The sequence below is a fragment of the Cannabis sativa genome, chromosome X, assembly GCF_029168945.1.
Source record: "Cannabis sativa cultivar Pink pepper isolate KNU-18-1 chromosome X, ASM2916894v1, whole genome shotgun sequence".
NCBI lineage: Eukaryota > Viridiplantae > Streptophyta > Magnoliopsida > Rosales > Cannabaceae > Cannabis > Cannabis sativa.
The window spans coordinates 79,407,554-79,428,203 of NC_083610.1; the positions used below are offsets into that span (position 1 = coordinate 79,407,554).

At 30.8% G+C, this 20,650-nt stretch overlaps 2 protein-coding genes across 6 annotated transcripts; both read right to left on the reverse strand.

Moving 5' to 3' along the window:
* Positions 1 to 7,997: 7,997 nt before the first annotated feature.
* On the reverse strand, positions 7,998 to 13,995 carry LOC115699059 (uncharacterized). Its single transcript, XM_030626269.2, has 5 exons — positions 13,669 to 13,995; positions 11,040 to 13,149; positions 10,195 to 10,315; positions 9,384 to 9,443; positions 7,998 to 9,303 (listed from the first exon to the last, which is right to left on the reverse strand). The coding sequence occupies exons 2-5, from the start codon at positions 13,088 to 13,090 to the stop codon at positions 8,278 to 8,280; spliced, it is 3,258 nt and encodes a 1,085-aa protein (XP_030482129.2). The 5' UTR covers positions 13,091 to 13,149; positions 13,669 to 13,995; the 3' UTR covers positions 7,998 to 8,277.
* A 1,264-nt stretch (positions 13,996 to 15,259) lies between these two features.
* On the reverse strand, positions 15,260 to 19,380 carry LOC115699073 (E3 ubiquitin-protein ligase At1g63170). Of its 5 annotated transcripts, none has more exons than XM_030626304.2 (6): positions 19,081 to 19,336; positions 18,684 to 18,813; positions 17,284 to 18,038; positions 16,339 to 16,464; positions 15,956 to 16,247; positions 15,260 to 15,800 (listed from the first exon to the last, which is right to left on the reverse strand). In XM_030626304.2, the coding sequence occupies exons 3-6, from the start codon at positions 17,919 to 17,921 to the stop codon at positions 15,597 to 15,599; spliced, it is 1,260 nt and encodes a 419-aa protein (XP_030482164.1). In that variant the 5' UTR covers positions 17,922 to 18,038; positions 18,684 to 18,813; positions 19,081 to 19,336; the 3' UTR covers positions 15,260 to 15,596. The 5 variants fall into 5 exon arrangements, with proteins under 5 accessions (XP_030482164.1, XP_030482149.1, XP_060962513.1 ...); XM_030626289.2 differs by having other exon boundaries at positions 17,284 to 18,043; positions 19,081 to 19,304; XM_061106530.1 differs by having other exon boundaries at positions 17,284 to 18,043; positions 18,656 to 18,813; positions 19,081 to 19,304.
* Between the last annotated feature and the right edge of the window lie 1,270 nt (positions 19,381 to 20,650).

The window sequence follows — 20,650 nt, forward strand, 5'->3', positions numbered from 1 at the left end:
CTCTATGGATTGCATGATTCTGTTTTCATGAACATCACCAATAATATTCTGCCACGTCATCATCAGGAAATCTAAGGTGCTTAACCTCCTGTATCACTCGTTAAATTAAATTAAATTGTATCAGAAATTATACGTGACTCCAAATTTTTATGCACAACGAAAAAGGATTACTGTTTTTAATGCTTGTTGTATTAACTCTTGATTTAATATAATTTGTATTATTCTCAAAAAAAAAAAAAAGATTACTGTTTTCTTAAATACTTTATCATAATTTAAATAAATAAATATAATTAATTAAAAATATTATTATTATTATGAAATATTATTTATGATGTCCAAATTATTAAATTAATTATCACTTGTATTTTCTTTTATCATATATTAATTTAGTTTCTCATTCTTTTAGTCAATACTTTTGTATAAATAAGGGTTCACCTCATTTGAATAAATAATTTAAAAATTCTTATTCACTTTTTCTCTATGTTCATTTTCTTCTAATCTATTTTATATTAGTTTATAATCACAATACACTCAGTGGCGGACCCAGAATTTAAAGTGAGGGGGGCATAAATAAATTTAAAAAGAAAATATAAAATGTAGTTAGTGGGATTTGAACCTTTACCCTCTAACTTATTTACCAACTACCTTAACCATTACACCAAGGTTACTATTATGTTTATAAGTATCATCTTTTAATACAAATATATGTTGTAACTAAGTAAAATACATATACATTTTTTTCTCGATTTTTTTTTCAGGGGGGGCGACTGCCCCCCCTCGCTACAATGTGGGTCCGCCCCTGAATACACTAAATATATATTTATATATATACTTATCTGAAATAATTTTAAGAATTTTTTTTATTTATATATCTACATATTATAGATGTATATTTATATGTTCTTATTCTTATATGTTTATTATTGAATTCATATATATAAGCTTTTATTGTTTATCTATGATATAATAGAGAATATCTATATAAATTATACATATATTCTGAAGATTATGTATCATCAATAAAATATTGCATAAATCCTGAAGATTATGCAAATATAATATTCATCATATAATTAACTGAAATATATAATAAAAGATATGAATATATATTCATGTATATGTTCTTGTATTCTTTGAGAACAATGAAAAGTAATCTAATATCGATATAAATTTTGACAAACATTTCATGAAGTAAATATTTTATATTTGTCAATAAAAAATATTGTATTTATGTGAATACAACTAAAGAATCATTAAAAATAATTATTATTGATGCAATTTTATAGTGAGTTTTGAATACACAAAAAGAATGTTAAGAAAATTACATTGAATCATCAAAATATAAGAATAATAATGAACATGACTAATATTATTTAAATACATGAGACGTGTATTTATTGTTCATCATTCCTTGTATAGAATGATACGAATTGAAATCCATTACTTTTAAAGATTGTTCGTATTCTATATATTAGTCATGTTATTATACATTGCTATATTTATATATTTTTTGAAATATTGTAAAAGAAATTGCTGAATAATTTTTTATATTTTTATGGATGAACAAGTAATAAATTTTTAAGAAATTTATAATAATATTTTACTTGTTCAACGTCATTCCCCGAAGTGAATGCAATAATTTTAAATAATCAATAGTATTGTTTACTACTCAAATATTTCAAAAAAAAATTGAAAGCAATCAAAAGATGAAATACCACACACAATCAAAGTGCATGAAATCTATATATCATGTGTGGAATTGAATAATAGTAGTTACGTACCTGTAGTACGAACACACTAATAATCAAGATAAAAGTATATTTGATTATTGAATAGAATGTGAATTGTACAAATTTATTGTACATTTAGAATATTTAAATATCATTCCCTGAAGAAAATGAATAGACATGAAATTCTATTTCAAAGAATATAGATTTTACATATATTGGTAATGCCAAAAATAAATTAATATATACGTATTTTATTATTTCTTAAAATCAATAGTTTTAAACTATTGTTGGTGAAAGATATATACGTGTATATATATATGTGTTTACTATTTAATTCAGTTTGCATATTCCTAGAAGTGAATATATAATTTACTAATAATATTTGTTAGTAATCTAATATAATCAAAGTGATAAAGAATCACAAAATAATTATTTGAAAAACTTTATGAAGAAGTCTTACATACAATTGCTACTTGGAGTAGTAAAATATCTTTGTATGTACCTAGATGTATAACTTTCATCTAGTTATGAAAGTGATAAGAAATAACTTATTATATGTACTGGTTGTACATTTAAATATATAATCTATTAAGTCATGATAATTAGACTGATGAATAGTCTATTAATAAATTAGACAACTTGTTAAAAAGATACGAGGAAAAATAAATGTTATATTATGGTTATATCTATTTGACCATTACAACAGCACGATGAAGTACGTCTTGTACCTTTCAAATGTACACATCATTGAATTGATGATGAAAAAATATAAAGTTTGATAAACATATAAGTAACTCCTGAAGAGTGTATATGTTTTGAAAAATAATATAATTATTTTATTCGTGTATATAAAAATGAAACTTGTAATGATTATGTTGTAGTGATTTTACATTACCTTTTGAAAGTTTCATTGAAATACAAATTATAGTGAACATGAAGTTCATGAATTGAGTTATATTGACATAATCAATCATATGCAATAAATTGCCAAAAGATTTGACTAAATTTTGTTGAAGAACCAGAAGATTCTTCTTATTAGTAATTTATAAGGCTCAAAGAAGAATGTGCATATATTTTGCACATAGAAAAAGTAAAAGAATATTTTTCATATTTTTAATTTTAAAAAATATACATGTAGTATTTCATTTAATTTATCTTTTATACTTGTTTATAAGATAAAGTTATATTTTTATTGATAATTATTTTGCTAATATAATTTATTTTAATATATATGATTTTATTTATTTATCTAGAAAATATATATATATTAAATTACTTTTGAAGAGAATATTTAAATTATATTTTTGAGCCATTGTTAGATTTTTATTGCATAATTTTTTATCGATGTGATAAGATCATATGATCATAGACTTACAAACTTTGTAAATTTATGTATTTCTAATTATACAAGTATGACTCATTCTTAAAAATGCATTAAGTTTATAAGTATTGAACTTGAACCTGAAGTTTATTGAACCTGAAGTTCAATGTCATATCGTACATATGGGTTTAAACAAATATTGATTCATTGTGATATATTGAAATCCCTACAGGTGTATTAATATTATTACATATCACAATTTTAAAAATTTTCTGGATCAGGGGGAGAGAAGCAGTTGGGATCCATGATAATTTTTAAAAAATGATCATTGCACAAAATATATAAGAACGATATAGGTTAAAATGATATATACCAACTACAAATTAATATTATTCAAAGTTGAGTTGACAACGCCTGAAGCGTAAATGAACAATGTAGAAATTATTAATAAATGTTCATTTACTTCGTCCTGAAGTTGTTAAATCTAGAGGTACTCAGGGAGATACCAATGTTATAAAGTATTGATGATTTAAAAATGATAACCGTGATAAAAACGGTACTCTAGAAGAGACTCCCAAGAGAAGTTAGACATAACATATTTGATCATAATTGAATCCCTGAAGTGGTTCTATATAGGTACCTATAAATGATAAACATATTTCAAAAATATGTAATTTAAAGAGATTTCTATAAGTTATGTCAATATGGGAGAAAATTATCATATAATGAAATTTTTGTCGACAATAGAAGTTGAATGTTTGCATATGCAATAAACTAACATGAGATAGCAAGAATCATGGTATTAGATTTGTCGAGAATCATCGACATACATTATATTTTTGGCCAAAATATTATGTCGCAGTCCAGGCAAGTTTACTCACATAAAGTGAACTAAGACTTGTAGGGTGTACAAATAAATATTTTTAATGAGAAATTTGCATATATGTATTTGTACATAATGAATTATTGTACAAAGTTTGCATAGACATGAGATGATTGAAATAAGGCTTCAATATTGAGAAAATATAATCATGATTTGATTATAGCCTGGAATATATTTTATAAAAATTTATAAGCGTCACACATAAGTGTTGCAACAAAAAAGTTATTTATTTGAAGCTCCTAATATAGTGAGAATTCAAAATATGCCTTATTTAAAAATTCTAAAAGAATTGAATACATGTCTTAAGTGATGTAAATTCAAAGTCGCACGCACTATATGACAAAGATCTTTGTATAAAATAATGACATGTAAGTAAATTATTATTTGAAAAACTCGTATTGTCTATGCAATATAAATTCGTAAATTATACATTGTGATAGACACTTGAAGAGTTTTTGAATATATTATAAATGATTGAAGAACAAACTTTTATTTCTTTTGTATATCGAGAAATATATTAAATGTATAAAGTTTGTTCATTAATAGAGAAGTCCTAAAGTACTTCATATGCATCAAGAATTATAGATATATGATCATTTGATATGAAAATTAAGATCATACAATAAGAATAGAACAAATATATGGTCTTGGAGTGCCATCATTGTCACAAACGAAAATTTATATTATCATTAATGTGTTATGTTCATATCTACTTGAAATTTTAAATTTTAGTATGAACAAAATTATGTACACACATGAATGATACAATTAGTTGGATAAATATTGATGTTGCAGGAACCCCTCATCTATAATTTAGAAGTCAACATATACTCTGGAAGAGTTATAGAGAATATATGATCATAGTAATATACGATGATATTTTAAAAGTGATTACAATAATCTTATGAGATATATTATCACCAAAATGATTGTGAATCATATGTACATGAGGGGGAGACATATTCATGTTGCACTTTTTTTCTCTTAGCTCAGGTTTTGTCCCACTGGATTTTCCTGGTAAGATTTTTAACGAGGCAACTAGTAAATAATTATCAATATAAGATATATATTGCACTCTTTTTCTTTAGCTCAGGTTTTGTCCCACTGAGTTTTCCTGACAAGGTTTTTAATGAGGCAAGTTCAAATCATGCTAATATACTTGCATTTTATGAAGCAAGTAGAGAATGTGTGGTAGTGAGATTATTGATATAGCATATTCAGGAAACATATGGATTACACTCAATAAAAAAATATTAACACAAGCAGTCCTTTATGAAGATAATACTGCTTGCATCGCTCAACTAAAAAGAGGGTACATTGAAGGAGATATAATTATAACACATTTCACCAAATTCTTCTTTATACGTTTTAAGAAAATGCATACTGGTGTTCAACAAATTCAATTAAGTGTCAATCTTGCAAACTTATTCACAAAGTTATCACCAACATCAACATTTGAGAAGACGGCAGACTAGATCAAAATTCGTCGATTAGAAGATCTCCGCGAATGCCTAAATGAGGGGGAGTTAGTTTACACTGTACTCTTTTTCTTTTGACCAAGTTTTTCAGCAAGGTTTTTATTGAGGCAATTATTATGGACATCCAAGGGGGAGTATTATAAAATATTATTTATGGATGTACAAATCACCAAATTAATTATTACCATTAATGCTTGATTGTATTTTTCTTTACTACATATTAATTTAGTTTCTCATTTCTTTAGTCAATACTTTTGTATAAATAGGAGTTCACCCAATTGGAATAAACAACTGAGAAATTCTCATTCACTTTCTCTTTCTCTCTTCATCTTTTTCTTCTTTCTTCTCATTTATTTTATATTATTTTATAACAATTATGTCATTTTCTTCTATTTATTTTTTCTTTAATTATCTCTTTATTTTTTAATTTTTTTAATAAATTTATAAATATTTATTTATTTTCTTATATTTTTTATTATTTTAAATAATTAATGAAAAAAATATGCATTCATTTCGGTTCATTTACTATTTGTCTATATACAAAACTTAAAAGGTCTCTACCCAAAATGTATAACTAATTATAATTTAAAAATTATTCTTAAAAAAACTATTCTTAAGAAGAGGTTCTATATATATAATTTTATATAATCGAGATATACAGGGGTGGATAGTACATTTCCCGATCCCGTCCTGCCTCCAACTCGGGACATGAATTAAGCCCTGTCCCCGGCCCTAATCCCCGCTAAGTTGGGGAATCCCCACCCCTAATGGGGCGGGTCCCCGTTCCCATGGAGTTTATGTGCATCCTTACCTGGGACTCAAGCCTCATACCCGGACCCGAACCCCAAACTGAGACCTAAACCCCGAACCCGGACTCAGACCACAGATCTTGACTTGGACTCCAGACTTAGACCTGACCCAGACTCGGAACCCAGACCCGAACTCCGACCTAGACTTGAGTATGTGAGAGAAACTATAAAAAAACAAATATGTTAGACAAAAAATAAAAGTTGATTTTGAAAATAAAAAATAACATATTGATGTTTTCTGATTTTAGTTTTTTTTTTAAAACTCAAGTATTTTTTTTTTAAAAAAAAATTAGCCAAACACTTCCTATTAGTTTGTCAAAGTTGTTTTCTATTCTAAGAGCTGACTTTAAGAGTTATGTAGCCAAACAACTACTATATTTTTATGATTTCTATAAGAAGAAACTTGATATTGGTTAACTTCAATCACACCTGGATTTATTGTTTTATTTTAACGAATCATCTCATTTTATCATACTGCTCAACATATTTTGTTGTCTCGTTCTCTTTTTCTTTTGAAAAAAATTTCGTGTATGTGTATGTATAGTTTTCTTTTTGTTTTTTTTTGCAATATGTATGTGTAGTTAGTATACAAAGGATTTGTGTAATATCATATATCTGGGTTTCAGGTGTTTGATTTTCCTTTGTGAAAACAAAAAATTTAACAATATGAATATTGAATATAAGACGATTAAGAGGTGTAATTAATTATGTGCTGTGTAATAACTTCTGGGGAAAATGTGAAGCACAACATGCCGTAGTAAATGTGCAACACAAAATGTCGTAGTAAATGTGCTACGCAATATGTTCTAAAATTTTATTATGAAATGAGATATCATCAAAGGATATCATGTTTTATGATTTTATTTGTAACACACGATATTATAAAAAGATGTGTTTTATGATCATAACGCGTGACATGATAAAAAGATATTTCGTAAGATGACGCGTTCATATAGTAAAAAAAAAGGTATTTGTTGTAGTGTAGAGTGAACAAATTAATCTTATACATAAATAATAAAGGCCATATAACTCTATTAGAATTACATCTAAATTCAATGTGTTGGGCATGCGAATTCAAATGGCACAAATAATATAAGAGAATAACCCATAATGTAATAATTAGCTTCGTATTAGTTTGTGTTTTATGAGAGAAAACAAATAAATGAGAGAGAATTAAATTAAGGGATAACATAGAAAATATTAGATCATGAAAAAGTTGAAGAACTAGAAAATGGTAGATGGAGAAAGTGAAAGCGAGGTGAGTGAGTAAAAGTAGAAATTTAAAAAAGATTGAATTGAAAAAAATAAAGTGAATAGAGATATTAATGATAAGTGAATTAATTAGGTACTGAAAGTAAAATGATAAGAGTGAAGTCAATTTATTTTATTGAAAAGAGACGTAAAATATGATATGTGAGGGAAAAAAATAAGGATCATTTCATAAATACAAAATGATAATTTATTTTTACTTTATTAGAGATCTACAATGTTTTTAAATTTTTTTACGGAAATTTTTTTCCAAAAATCGGAACATTGTTTTACGATTGTTATAAAAAAACGTTATTTTACATTGATGTTATATTATATTATGTTACGTATCTGCAACATGAAAATAACGTTGTTTTTAAAAAAAAATGTAAGTAAAAAAAAGTGAATAAAATATCGTCTTAGGCACGGACCCTTTTCCAATAATTAGTTGCAATAAAAAAGTCAAAACTATTTGTAAAATAAATTAGCCAAAATATGAGCTTAGAATGGGGTAGGAAAAAAAGTATATGAGAGAATGTGTCCGTTATTTTAGTTCATGAGTTTTGGTCTTGGAAATTTGAAGAAAATAACAACCAACAACAACAATCGAATATCCCTAGGAAAAGCAACACATTGCTTTCTAAAACGTTCCTAGCCTAGAATGCTATAAAGCATATAGCATTGATGTATGATTTGACATTGTTACAATGGCGAAAACATGTTCACAACTAAGCGAAAAAAATCACTACTTTCTTAAATTTTCATCTACTCAATGAAGAAAATAACATTTGAACTCTACATGTGGTGATCAAAATCCTCTACTTTTAGGGGTATTTTGTTGCCAGACCATGCCTGGTTGATTAACTATCCCACGCCCAGTGGCCCCATACATTTGCCCTACATCAGGCTGACAACCTATATTACTTGGCCGTATGCCACTGCCCGGAGATGGAGGAACCCACCAAGTGCCTTGCTGCTGCGGCTGCTGCTGCTGTTGCCACAAAGCCATATTTTCTGAACCATTCATTGGAGGCTGCATTGCTTGATGGGCAGGCTGCAGAGGCACTAACCCAAAATGTGGCTGATTTGGAATGTGAGGTCGGAGCATTGGCTGTTGAAAGTTTTGCACTTGTTGGGTTGGTCCTTGTGGCTGCCATTCTGGGATATCATCATCATCATCATTCCAGTGCTGAACGCTAACCCCACTTACACCTTTCTCCTTCCAATTTCCTGGTGGAATCGCTGAGGCGCTGTTTTTTCCATATTTGTGTATAAGTTCTCTCACTTGCTCAACCGGACAAGTATTAAGTGGATGATATGGCACTGGCACCAACCCCCTAGAGGGATTACGGGCAGAAATATTTGGCCGTGGTTGGTTTGAACCACCAGAAAAATTGAATTCAGGAAGGTCATCTTCATCACCCCTGGCAGTCGGAGGACCAAACCCAGGAGGAACATCATCCTCGTCGTCGTCGTTGTCGTCCGTAGGTAAGCGCCTAGAGTTAGGGGTAGCTACGTCCCGAGACAAGGCCTGTTTGTGTGTGAAATTGGAATTTAAACTTGAATCTTGATGTCTCCTAGATGTGACATGTTGCTTTTTAGATGTATGTTTGTGGTGAGACGATGATTTGGGAGAAGTGGTACTTAATTTTCTCCATACAATGACACCAATTAAGCCATTATCTATTGCATTAAGTGCTTCAATGTGTTCCTTCTGGACGATTTTGCCCAGCTTTTCAACAGTCTTATTATGTGGTGGACAAAAATAAAGTTCTACTCCTGAAGCAGGCTCGGCAAAACCCACTCTCTCATCAACAATATATGAATCTGCCACCTGTAAAGATTAAAACAACATCTTAATTTTTTTTATTACGAACAGTGCAGAAAATTCAGCATTGGAAGATCAAACGTTACCTCCTTAACTGCTGCAATCTCATTTTCAGATGACTGGTCCTTGACTAAGAAATGAACGACCTGCATAAATTGGTATACTATCAATTACAATATGTATAAAATAAAACACAAGACAAACACTCTAAATGTATTTGCTTAAATTACAATTAATTATTTATGACAGGAACCCGAATTTATTTTCTTCGTTTTTTCTAAAGTTCATTTTATACAAAATATACTTTCAATATACATACATCCTTAAATCCCTTCACAATTAAATCCCTTTCTTTTCTTCTACTTTTTTTTTCTTTTCTTTTCTTTTCTTTCTACGGTTGAAACGATTTAAACTATAGCCTTGTTACAATTAACAGTGCCCTTTTAATGTTGTACAGATTTTTAATGTGGTTTACATTATTCAGGTTTCCCAGAAAAATTATGTATGAGTTGCGAGGAATAAAAATCAAGAAACCGTTTACAGTGTTCTCCAAAGAGTACTTAAGTGAAAGAAAAGAAAATGTAAAATCTTGTTGAGTGCCATATTCAATGATATAATTAACTTTAAATCTTTGGAATCACTTGAGACAATAACGCTGTATACACATCCTGCTAGAACTGGAATTGGTTGATTATAAAATTTGTATATTGCCAAGCTCAATGAATGTCTCATTAGACAAAGTCCAAAAAGAATCACTTCCACCATCGGCAAACAAGCTTTGGGTATCAAAGAGAAGTTAGTGAACATCAAAGCTGAGATAAAAAAACTCACTCTAACCAACAAAATGACATAATGGTACTCAAATTTTATTGTACAACAGAAATAAACTTTCAATACCATGACAGCACGACTACGGGATAGTGGAAGCTCCTGAAGAAACTTCTCAAATGCATCTAGTCTTACTCTCCCTTTGATTTCAAGAAACCCAGGCCACTCAGTAGCAGAGGTTTTCTCACCACTGCAACAGCAAAGATCAGATCAGCAAGAAGGGGAAAAAAAACAAAATATTAAGATTCACGTTTATACCACGTATCAATCACCAACAATAGTAATCACTATGCCACATTCACTTTGTTCCCACAAGTTCGGTCCAATGCATAACAAAGTCGAATTAAAATTTATCTACTAATCTCTCCTAGTTTTATATCGGAAGATGATTCACAAAACCCTCGACATATAATCTCTTTTTTTTTTACCAGTCATTAAATACAAGTCAAATTCATTTACATTAAACAATGGAACCTGTTGGGTGCTGGCGTTATACAAAATCTTCAATTCAAAACAATGTTAAACATGGTGGGAGGGGCTGTGGGTGTCGTGTTAAAGCAGATTCAAAGAGCCATATGGTAAAAATTACATGTTACACAGGAGGCACCAGTCAAAGTGGTCAATGTAGGAAGTAGATATAAACTACCTGGCTAAATAGTATCAGCTTCCTCATATCTGTTAAAGACAATGAGAGGGACGATCACAGCACCACAAAAGAGAAAGATGCCCATAAAGACTACATACTAATAATTAATATGTATTTTGAAAAGACACGACATGCAGTCACAAAGTGCAAGCTCAAAAGTTAAGTATGCCGTTGCTAAGTGAAAACATAAATCTAAAGACAATCATTAGCGTCAAGAAAATATTTTAAACATTATAACTTTGACATTTAGTGTATTAAGAAAATGTACCTTTTAAAGAGGGCAATAACAGTTGCTGTTGTTGAGATGTTCAACTGAACCAAACCTCCCCATACATGCTCACCCTTGGGTTTGGGTGACAATGATTTTTCCGTTTTCACGAGACTGTCACGAGATTTCACACTAACATGACATTCTTTGGATTTAGCATCAACAAGACTTTCTCTGGACTCTGCATCGACACGATAACCACTAGATTTTAAATCAACTTCACTGTCAATAGGTTTCGAAACATCATCTGTGTTTGTATTGTCGCATTTTTCAGAGGAAGCAACAACATCTTTGGGACTTAGGTCCAATGACTTGGATCCAGAGCCAACCTCAGAGTCATCCTTCTCTGATACAGGTGTCCTCTCTGAATCATCCAATGGTAAATTGTCGAATGGTGGCTCTGAATCAAGGGATTCCATGAACTCATCCAACGAGACAATTGGAGGAAGAAACTCTGCATCTTTCAATCCATCATCAACCATGAGCCCTTCAATTAAATCATTTGCTTCACAAGAAGGAATAATAGTAAATGTGCATGACGCACTACGATCGCTCAAAGTATTCAGATCACCTTTATCTCCATCAGCTTTTGAAGTAGGGATTTCCTTCTCCTTCCCTTTTGGCCAACTTTGAGCAACTGAACTTGAACCACCAGAAATATCCATAGGAAGGCTATCGTCTTGTTCAACCTCAACTTGAAACTCACCCTTGTGTGTCTTTCTCACTAAACGTCTAATATCAACATCCGAATCTGGCAAAACAACCATTTGTGCAAGCTCTTCTGCCTTCGCCATCCGCCACTCAGAAAGCTCCTTGGAAGCAAGCTCCTCTGCAGTCATTGAACAGAGCCGCTCGGGCGATATTTCCCCTCTCATAACTCTTTCTCTCAGCTCCGGGTTATTGCGATCTTTTAAGTTGAATAGAAGAGACCTTCCCTTCTCTTTGTACTTTTTATTCACGCCTCCAAATAATTTGAATAATTCTGCTTCAATTTTTAATGCCAAATTTTCGGGAGATTGAAATGTTTGTTCCAGCTTATCAGCCACTTCTTCATGGTTTGACTCCTCTTTTTCAGTGTTTTGCATTTTCTTTCTCCCAACCATCTCTATATCAGATTCCAATACCCAGGAAAGCCCATTTCCCTGCAAGAGCTCATCTTTGACAAAGAAATTCTCACTAAAAGACACATCATTATACGACATAAGGTTACCCGATTGGAATTCGCTGCCATCACCAATTGAGGTTAGTGCTGAATCACCATTTTCTGCATTAGCCAGAATATTGTGAGAGTCACCTTGCTCGTCCTCATTTTTCTGCTCAGACAATTTATTCCCAGCGTACATAATTTCATGAGATGCTTTAGTTTCAGGGTCAACATGATCACCAGGTTGATCGTGACTCGAGCAATCATTTAGATTATGTGAAGGTTTGGTCTCTTGTTGATTAACCAAAGAGAATGCAGCAGCTAACTGTTCTCTCATCTTGGATCTTACAGATTCAGACGATTCTATTGAAACTTTTGATGGTGGTTGTACCCGTGCACTTTGACCTTTTTGACTCGGTGTTCGCTGTGAACCAGATTTATTGGAAAAAGAATCCATCTTTACCATTTTCTTGTTAAAAGTCGGAGAATTAAGTGAGCCTGGAGAATTTGGCATGGTTTCCAATTGCACAGTTCTCTTATTCGGTGCAGGCATCTGCTGCAACCATGGTCTATGTTGGGGTTGTGCCATTCGCTTATGTGACAGCTGCTCTGATGAAGAGTTAATGGAAATAGGTTCCATAGGTGCCTTGCGCTTAAAGGATGCAGACATTTGATCCATATTCAGCATAGATCCCATATGTCCTATTTGATTATTGGATGTTAAAAATTGATCTGATTGCAGAGTTTCATTAGCTCTGGTTTCATTCTTTCCCATTTGCATTTCTATTGATTCTAATCTCTGGGGTATGGGATTATCTGAAATTAGTTGGTGCGATACAGGATGACTTGATATATATCCTACAGAGCCAACAAGTCCCATTTGCATTTCAGAGACGGATGACTCCATATTATTCGTAATGGGTTCCAGCTGAGTACCTTGGATCTTGGTCCTGTAAACTGCTGTGCCTGTGAGACAAGATTGTTGACTAGATTCTTAATTTGTTATTGTAAGAAAAGATATAAATATATTTACATATATAAAATTGAAGAAATAAAAAGTTTCAACTCCCATAACTTATCATTTCTAAGAAATTCTCATGACTTAAAAAATAATATATTATCATGACCCTTCGAAATAACAAATCTTAAACAGATCTATCGTTCTCCTAAGCGAAGTTTTTCAAATTGCAAACAAGCAAAAAAATTACAAAGTATTTGAGAAACATAAGAACAAATCAGAACTCGTCAACCTATATCAAAGAGAGGCAAAAATGCATCCCTAACCATGAGCACATTAAGAGAAGACCAATCACTTTCACGAAAAGTATAAAGACAATTTTTATCACCAATCAAAAACCAAAACCCTAAATCCCATAGACATCAGATATGAAAGCAACAGCTCAAAGAACAAAATAGCAAAACACGTAACTAAAAAAAATATAAACCCAAATCAAAATCAAAATCATTAAGTCTAAGCATACTTACAAATAGAATCAGTAGAAACGACCCAGTAAGGGAAGCGGTGGTGGAGAGTAGCTGTTATGTTCGGAGATCAGAGGTAACTGATCCGAAGACGAGTCGTAAAGTAAGAGGACACAGAAAAGGCTAGGGTTTGGGACTGGAAAAGTAAATCGATTTGGGGATTACAAAGATCAAGAATTTGGAAGAAAGGGTGGGTGGATGAAGATATAAACCTAATCTTCTTCTAAACAATGAAGAATGAAAGAAAGAAAGAAGTGATAAGTGCACACGTGTTCTATACTCTTCAATTATTATGTTTTTTTTCTTGATGAGATGATCTGGACCGTTGATTCCCGTTCTACATTCTTCAGTGATTTTTTTTACGAACACTCTTCACTGATTTTCTTTTTTTTTTTTTGAAAAAAAATAACCAAATAGATACATAAAAAGTTAATTCTGATTTTTTTTTTGATAGAAAACAAATTCTGAATTTCTAGTAGATTCTTTTTTTAGTAGATAATGTAAAAATAAATTATAAAATTTGTTTAGTAAATTATGTAATAATACATTTCTGTAACTTTTCTAGGTATTTAATTGTAAATTGTTAAGTAAATTATTAATTGCATTAGGAGTTAAACATAAATATTTATATCATAATTTTTTTTCAAATTTAAGCTGTTTTTGAGTTTTTTTTAGTTACTAAAGAGAACATTTTTGAGTTACTAAGCATTTATGCTTTGAGATGACTCATTAATTAATTTTTCTTCTACATTATTATATTATTTTAAAATTTAATATGTAATATATTTGTACTACATTGTTTGATTGGTTAGCAAAAAATATAATTATATTCCAAATTCACACTAAAAAATAATTTTAGTCTTCCTTTGTGTGCACATCCTGTGGCTCACGCCACATCACTATTTTGGCGCCACGTCATTGCTGATTGGTAACAAGTGTCCAGCGGAAAATCGAAACATGACTCATTAATTTATCAACAACATCTCTTCTCTTTCTCTCATACAAACCATTTCTACACTTTCTTTGCATACTTTTTTTGATTCTCTATCTCTACGGAAAGGAGCTGTACAAGTAAAAACTAAAAACTATATAATTGTTATAATTGGATAAATTTATGTAAAAATTTTAAAACAAAATCATACAAATATATATATATATTGTGATATGATTTTTTTCACGAAATGTATTCCGTGGTACATTAGATGAATCTCAAGTACATTAAATGAGTGTCAAAGTACGTTTCTACTTTTTAACTCTAATTACCTCTAAATCAATCTCAGCCGTCAGATCAAATGACTCCCTCATCTGACAGCTGTCATACATCACAGATAATCCGTGAAAGTACAATAACAGAACAAAATCATATCCCTATATATATATATTTTTTTTAACAAAGAATAATGATTTCTGTGTACATAAATTACAGTTTCGTCGTATATATTCATAGATCCCATCTTGATAAAAATGACTTAGACAAATACATATCAAAATGAATTAACACATAAACGTGTAATTTATATCTCCACGTACTGTTACTCCATTTTTAAAATATTATTCCATGTTGGACTAGGAACATCAAGTAATACTAATTATATGAGAAAAAAGATAGACATCTTATTTCTTTACATTTCTGAATTGTGTAAATACTACATATCATTTCAACTCACGCTTCTAAAAACACACAAAAAATAAGAAGAAAGAGCTATACAATGCCATTTTATGCCACTAAAAAGCAATTGCCTACTAGTACTACCTACCCTAGCTATTGCCTCACCCCAAGAGGGGAAAACAGAGAAAATGATAAGACTAAGATCGATAAACTCAGACCAAGATGAGCTAACTTTAACCTGTTTTAATGGAACTCTGCCTGGCATTCCTCCCTGAAAGTACTACTTACTTAGACAACATAGCCCCAAAGCCATTGCCCTTCCTTAGCTATCACTGTTTGCATGGCCTACATTCCCTCCTGAGATCGATGACCAAAACGGGCCATCACCAACAGCATTCTTGCAAAGAGGGCAAGTTGCATTGATCTTTAACCACTTATCCAAACACTCCTTGTGGAAAAAATGGGAACACGGCAACTCTCTCAGCTCATCATTGTTCGCATACTTAGCCAAGCAAATGCAGCACACCTGCAGAAGTAACAAATATATGAAACACAATGAAATTCATATCACTTCTGTGGAGAATCAGTAAAGTTTAAGAATAAATCAAAATTGCGTTGCAGTCTTTAATCCCAACAACTTCAAAATTGTAGAAGGATCTCAGCACACCCAGTTATACTTACCGCATCTTCTCCAGAAATCACACGCTCTTTCTCTGTTCCTGCAGCAATGATTCCCCCTTCTGAAATACCCGAGTTACTGTCTCTATAATTTCCGCTTCTATTTTTCTTCAACTTGAACTTGTATGTTGGTAGAGCATCAATTGATGCAGAAGTGGCTCCTCGGTTATGTGTCAAATCCTCTCTAAACCCAAGGGCGGATATTATACAAGGAAGACAGCAACAGATTGTTGCACAGAGAATGAAAGGCATGGCATACCCAATACAACTAAAGGTAAGGAATACTATACATAACCTGCAAAGTAAAATATCCTGATGAGCTACTAACTCCCACAGCTGTAGAAATTGAAGATTAGATTCAAGAAATGCCAGAGAGAAATCAATACCTATACATGTTCGGAGCAACATTGGCAGAAGAATGTCCTCCAAAGATCCAAACATTACCGACCACAAACCAAATCGCAAAGAAGCAGTCCAATCCCATTTTGAAGTATTCCACAAGGGCCTTGATCCTGATGAGAAACAAGTGAATCCACATGTAATTTTCACACGATGTCAACAATAAATATATGGAGGTAGGTGACACTAGTTTAGACTTTTAACTGGTCAAGATGGTTTTGATTTAAACAAGAAGTTTGCAGACGTTACTGATGGAAGGGGTGGCAACATATCTATGGGTTTAACATTGAGTTTCCAAATGAATATGGAAAAGCTATTACCATAACCAATCCTTATTCTTTAAAAAAATTTGAAGGTCCTCAAAACACTTGAGATAAATTTAATAACACATAAGCTCAAACAAAATGGGCTGTAAATACAGACCAAACACAGCAGCGGCAACAATGCCAAAACCAGAAGAATTTTAAACACCACTTATTAATCTTATAATATGTCTCTTTAGCCTCTCTAGACATGATTGAAATCTTAAGAGCTTCCACTAAGCTAAAATTAAAAATTCAAAAATTGCCAACAAACTCAACAAGTGACCATGAAGAATACTTATTCGGAAGGAGTCCAGTGCCTCCAGAAACATGCAAGGAAAAAGGGCATAGTCTAATGCAATTCAGGATCGTGTCTGCAAAATTGTATCTTTTTTAAAAAAAAGAAGTTGCATAGCCAAATTTTAAAGGATCTTTTAGGCCTCAGTTCATTGCTAAAGAACAATAATAGTTTAGCAAATAAACAACAATCTTGTGTCAGCAACTGAACTATTTGCCAATGACTGCGCATGCAACCTTCCTAAGTGTGAAGATTAAGAAAACATACAATACAAGTGATGAGTCCTCCAAACTTATACAACTCTGATGTGCCAAAGACAAATGAACACATACCTTGCACTCGTTATTTCTGAGCTTCGGAGAGATGAAGCACCACCTCGACGATCTTCTCCTTCAGGTGACCCACCAACTGAAAGTGAAAATGGCATAGCAGATACGGTAATCTGAGAATTTTGACGCGATTGAGCTGCATCTTGCTCAGAGGGCGGATTGTTATGTCGGTAACGCCAATAAAGAAGAGGTACGATAGCAACACATCCAGATGCATAACCTACAATCCATGCAAATAATGGTGTTCTCGGATGCTCATCCCTTGACAAACATAAAACAACTATAGAAGCAATAATTTGGCCAACTGTAAGAGCCAGTTCAATTGAGATCCATAATCCAGAATTTAATGGACTTCTACGACGGTGAGTATCCCCTCTCCGATTTCTAGAGTTTGATCCATTTGAGGAAGAAATTGGAGCAAGAGTGGCGAGAATTCGTGCAGCACTGGCAGTTATGTCTCCTTGTTGTGATAAATTTAATTCATTGGAAGGTCCATGAGATGAGGTAGATGGGGACCCTTCACCATTCCCAGCTACATCAATAACATGCTCGTTGGCGTTGATATTTTCCAGCTGCTCCATTAACAAAAGCAAAGAGTCTGTTTGAATTTCAAGGTCAAGTCTCGGTGTGGTAATGTCCATCCAAATCAACCAGCACAATAGAGATCCGTTAAGCTAAATGACATGTGTGTTGTACTGATGGACATAAATCATGTTTCACCACAAGCATGGAGATGAGAACCTTAACAAAACTCCACTCTGTTCTGTTCAGAAGCAAATTTATTAAACAAAATAAATAAGTTCAGAATGAAATGGTGCGGACTGATAAAAAGAACACATGACGAAACTAATAGAACTAAATTCGTACTGACAGAAGAGGAATTGCAAGTTTTTTATGCACTTCCTAAAAACGACAAAAAAATTAAATAAATAAGTAACTGTTAAAGATGATACCCTTAAGACCCAAAAATGAGTTTTCTCTCCTCTTCTTCTGGATTTTCTGGACAACTAACTAAGCAACAAATATACGCATGCCCAGTTTTCTTCGCACACAGATAAATATAAAGTAAAGTGAAGATAAAGAATTTCCAACTGCTTAAATAATGATTCAGCCCTCCAAATAAATCATCAAAAGCCAAAAAATTAAAAATTAATTAAACATCAAGATACAAGTATCAAAGAACGCTTTATTCAAAAAAAAAAAAAAAAAAAGTATCAAAGAATGCTGAAAATATCACACTAAACTCTACCAAAGATTCAGCTCTTCAAGTCTTGAAAACCTAATCATTTCCGGAAGAAAAAAAAATCGAATCCGCGTGCAAACATTAAAATAAAGAAAGAAAGGAACAGGTTGAATTTCCAGATAGAATTCTTACAAATTGAAAGGAGAAATAAGAAAAATACCAGATAGAGTTGGAGAGGAAGGGTTTAAGCAATCGAAGTCACCATTGAAAAAGGAGAAAGAAGAAGAAGAAGGAGATGGAGATGGAGATGGAGATGGAGTCGGTATCTGGGTTTGCTTGACAGCTTTGGTCTGAGAATATATGTATATATACACACAATATTAGACTTAGAAAAATCTTTTTTTTTCCGCTCTCTAAAGTTTCTGTGAAAATATCAATTTTGCCCCTCCGCGTTGAAAAACCTTTTTTTTTTTTTTTACTTCTTTAACCAAAAAAAGAAGGGACAAACAATCAAACTAAAAAAGAATAACGAACGCCATTACCGTCGTTGCAGAAGCTAGCTAGGGTTTTTCGATAGGACTACAGAAACACAATAATAATGGCGAAGAAAAGATTACCTATTCCGTTCGTTGATTCAGATCAGAGTTAATTGGTTCATACGGCCTCAAGATCAACAAGATGCATGCTAGGATTTGGCTGAGATTGAATTTGAAATAATATATTCGGCCTCAACCTTCTTTTTCTTTTTCTTTTTTTCTTTCTTTCAATTTTCTTTTTAAAATACTTGTTAAACATTTATTGTAATTATATTCGACACCAAAACAAAAAACAATATATTTTTTTTGCTAGAATAAAAAAAACTTTTTTTTTTTTGAGATGGATATAAAATGTACACTGCAGTACATTCTTAAAATCTTTTTTCTGTAAATTTTTTATCTATTTCCGCATAAGAAATAGCTTATTATTCAATTTTTTTATGCTTACTTTGTACTTATTATCACTACTTAAATTTTTTAAAAAAATTCAAATAGTTTAGAATGGCAAAATAATATTTTAAGCAATCTACTACAGAAATTTCTCAAAAGTAATCTAATAAGTATTTATTTTAACTTTTGAATAAATAATTTTATTTTTTTAAAATTTGTAAGAACACTCACATTAGATGCTCTAAAATAAAAGTACTTAAAAATATTTAAATAATCAAAATAAAGACACATTATATTAAATTTACTATTTATGCTCTATGTTTATATTCTATTATTCATTGTAAATATATTTTATTAATTATTTTTTATTTGAATAATTTTTTATAGAAGAATATATTAATATTATATATTTGAGAATAAAATATATTAAAATTTTAAAAAAATAAAATTTTTAATGATTTACTTAAAAAAAATCATGTATAATATATTATAAAAGTTTGCTATAAAATAAAAAAAAAAACTTTAAATAACTTATTCTAGAAATATAAATTGGATTTTTACGGATTAGAATCTCGAAGTATAAATGTAAGAATAAAAGTTTTTTTTTTTTTTTTTGAAAAGAAATGTAAGAATTTTGAAATGCTTATTTGATATAGGAAAAGTACAAAATTAGGTGACGTCTCTAGTAGAGTACACTATTTTTAGGTACATTCTCTATAAAGACACGTACGTCTCTAGTAAATTTTGTATAATGACATATTTCAATATTTTGTTGTAGTATGAATTGCGGTCTAATCTATTATTTTTAATGGAATTATTTTATAAATACATCAAAATAATAAATAAAAAAATTATAGAATTTTAAATATTTTTATAATTTTTTTAATTTTATTTACATAAAATACAGTTTTTTTTTATATTATACTCTTATTAATTTTATGTTATCTATATGTTCTTTTTTGTTGTTATTAATATATTATTTTCATGTTATTTTTATGTAGTTTTTTTGTTATTTTCGTGTTATTTTTATAGAAAATTGTAAAAATGTAAAAAAAAAAATCTTTAAACGTAAAAATATAATTTTTTTTAAAAAAAAATAGTGTCTTATGTAATTATCCCTATTTTTATTTTGCTAGTAATTTTTAAATGCAAAAGAGTAATTTGCGACATAAATATTTAAGTTTGTCTTTTCAGTTGTTGATAAATATATAAGTTTAATATTTGACAGTAATAATACTTATATTATATTTGTGGAATTATG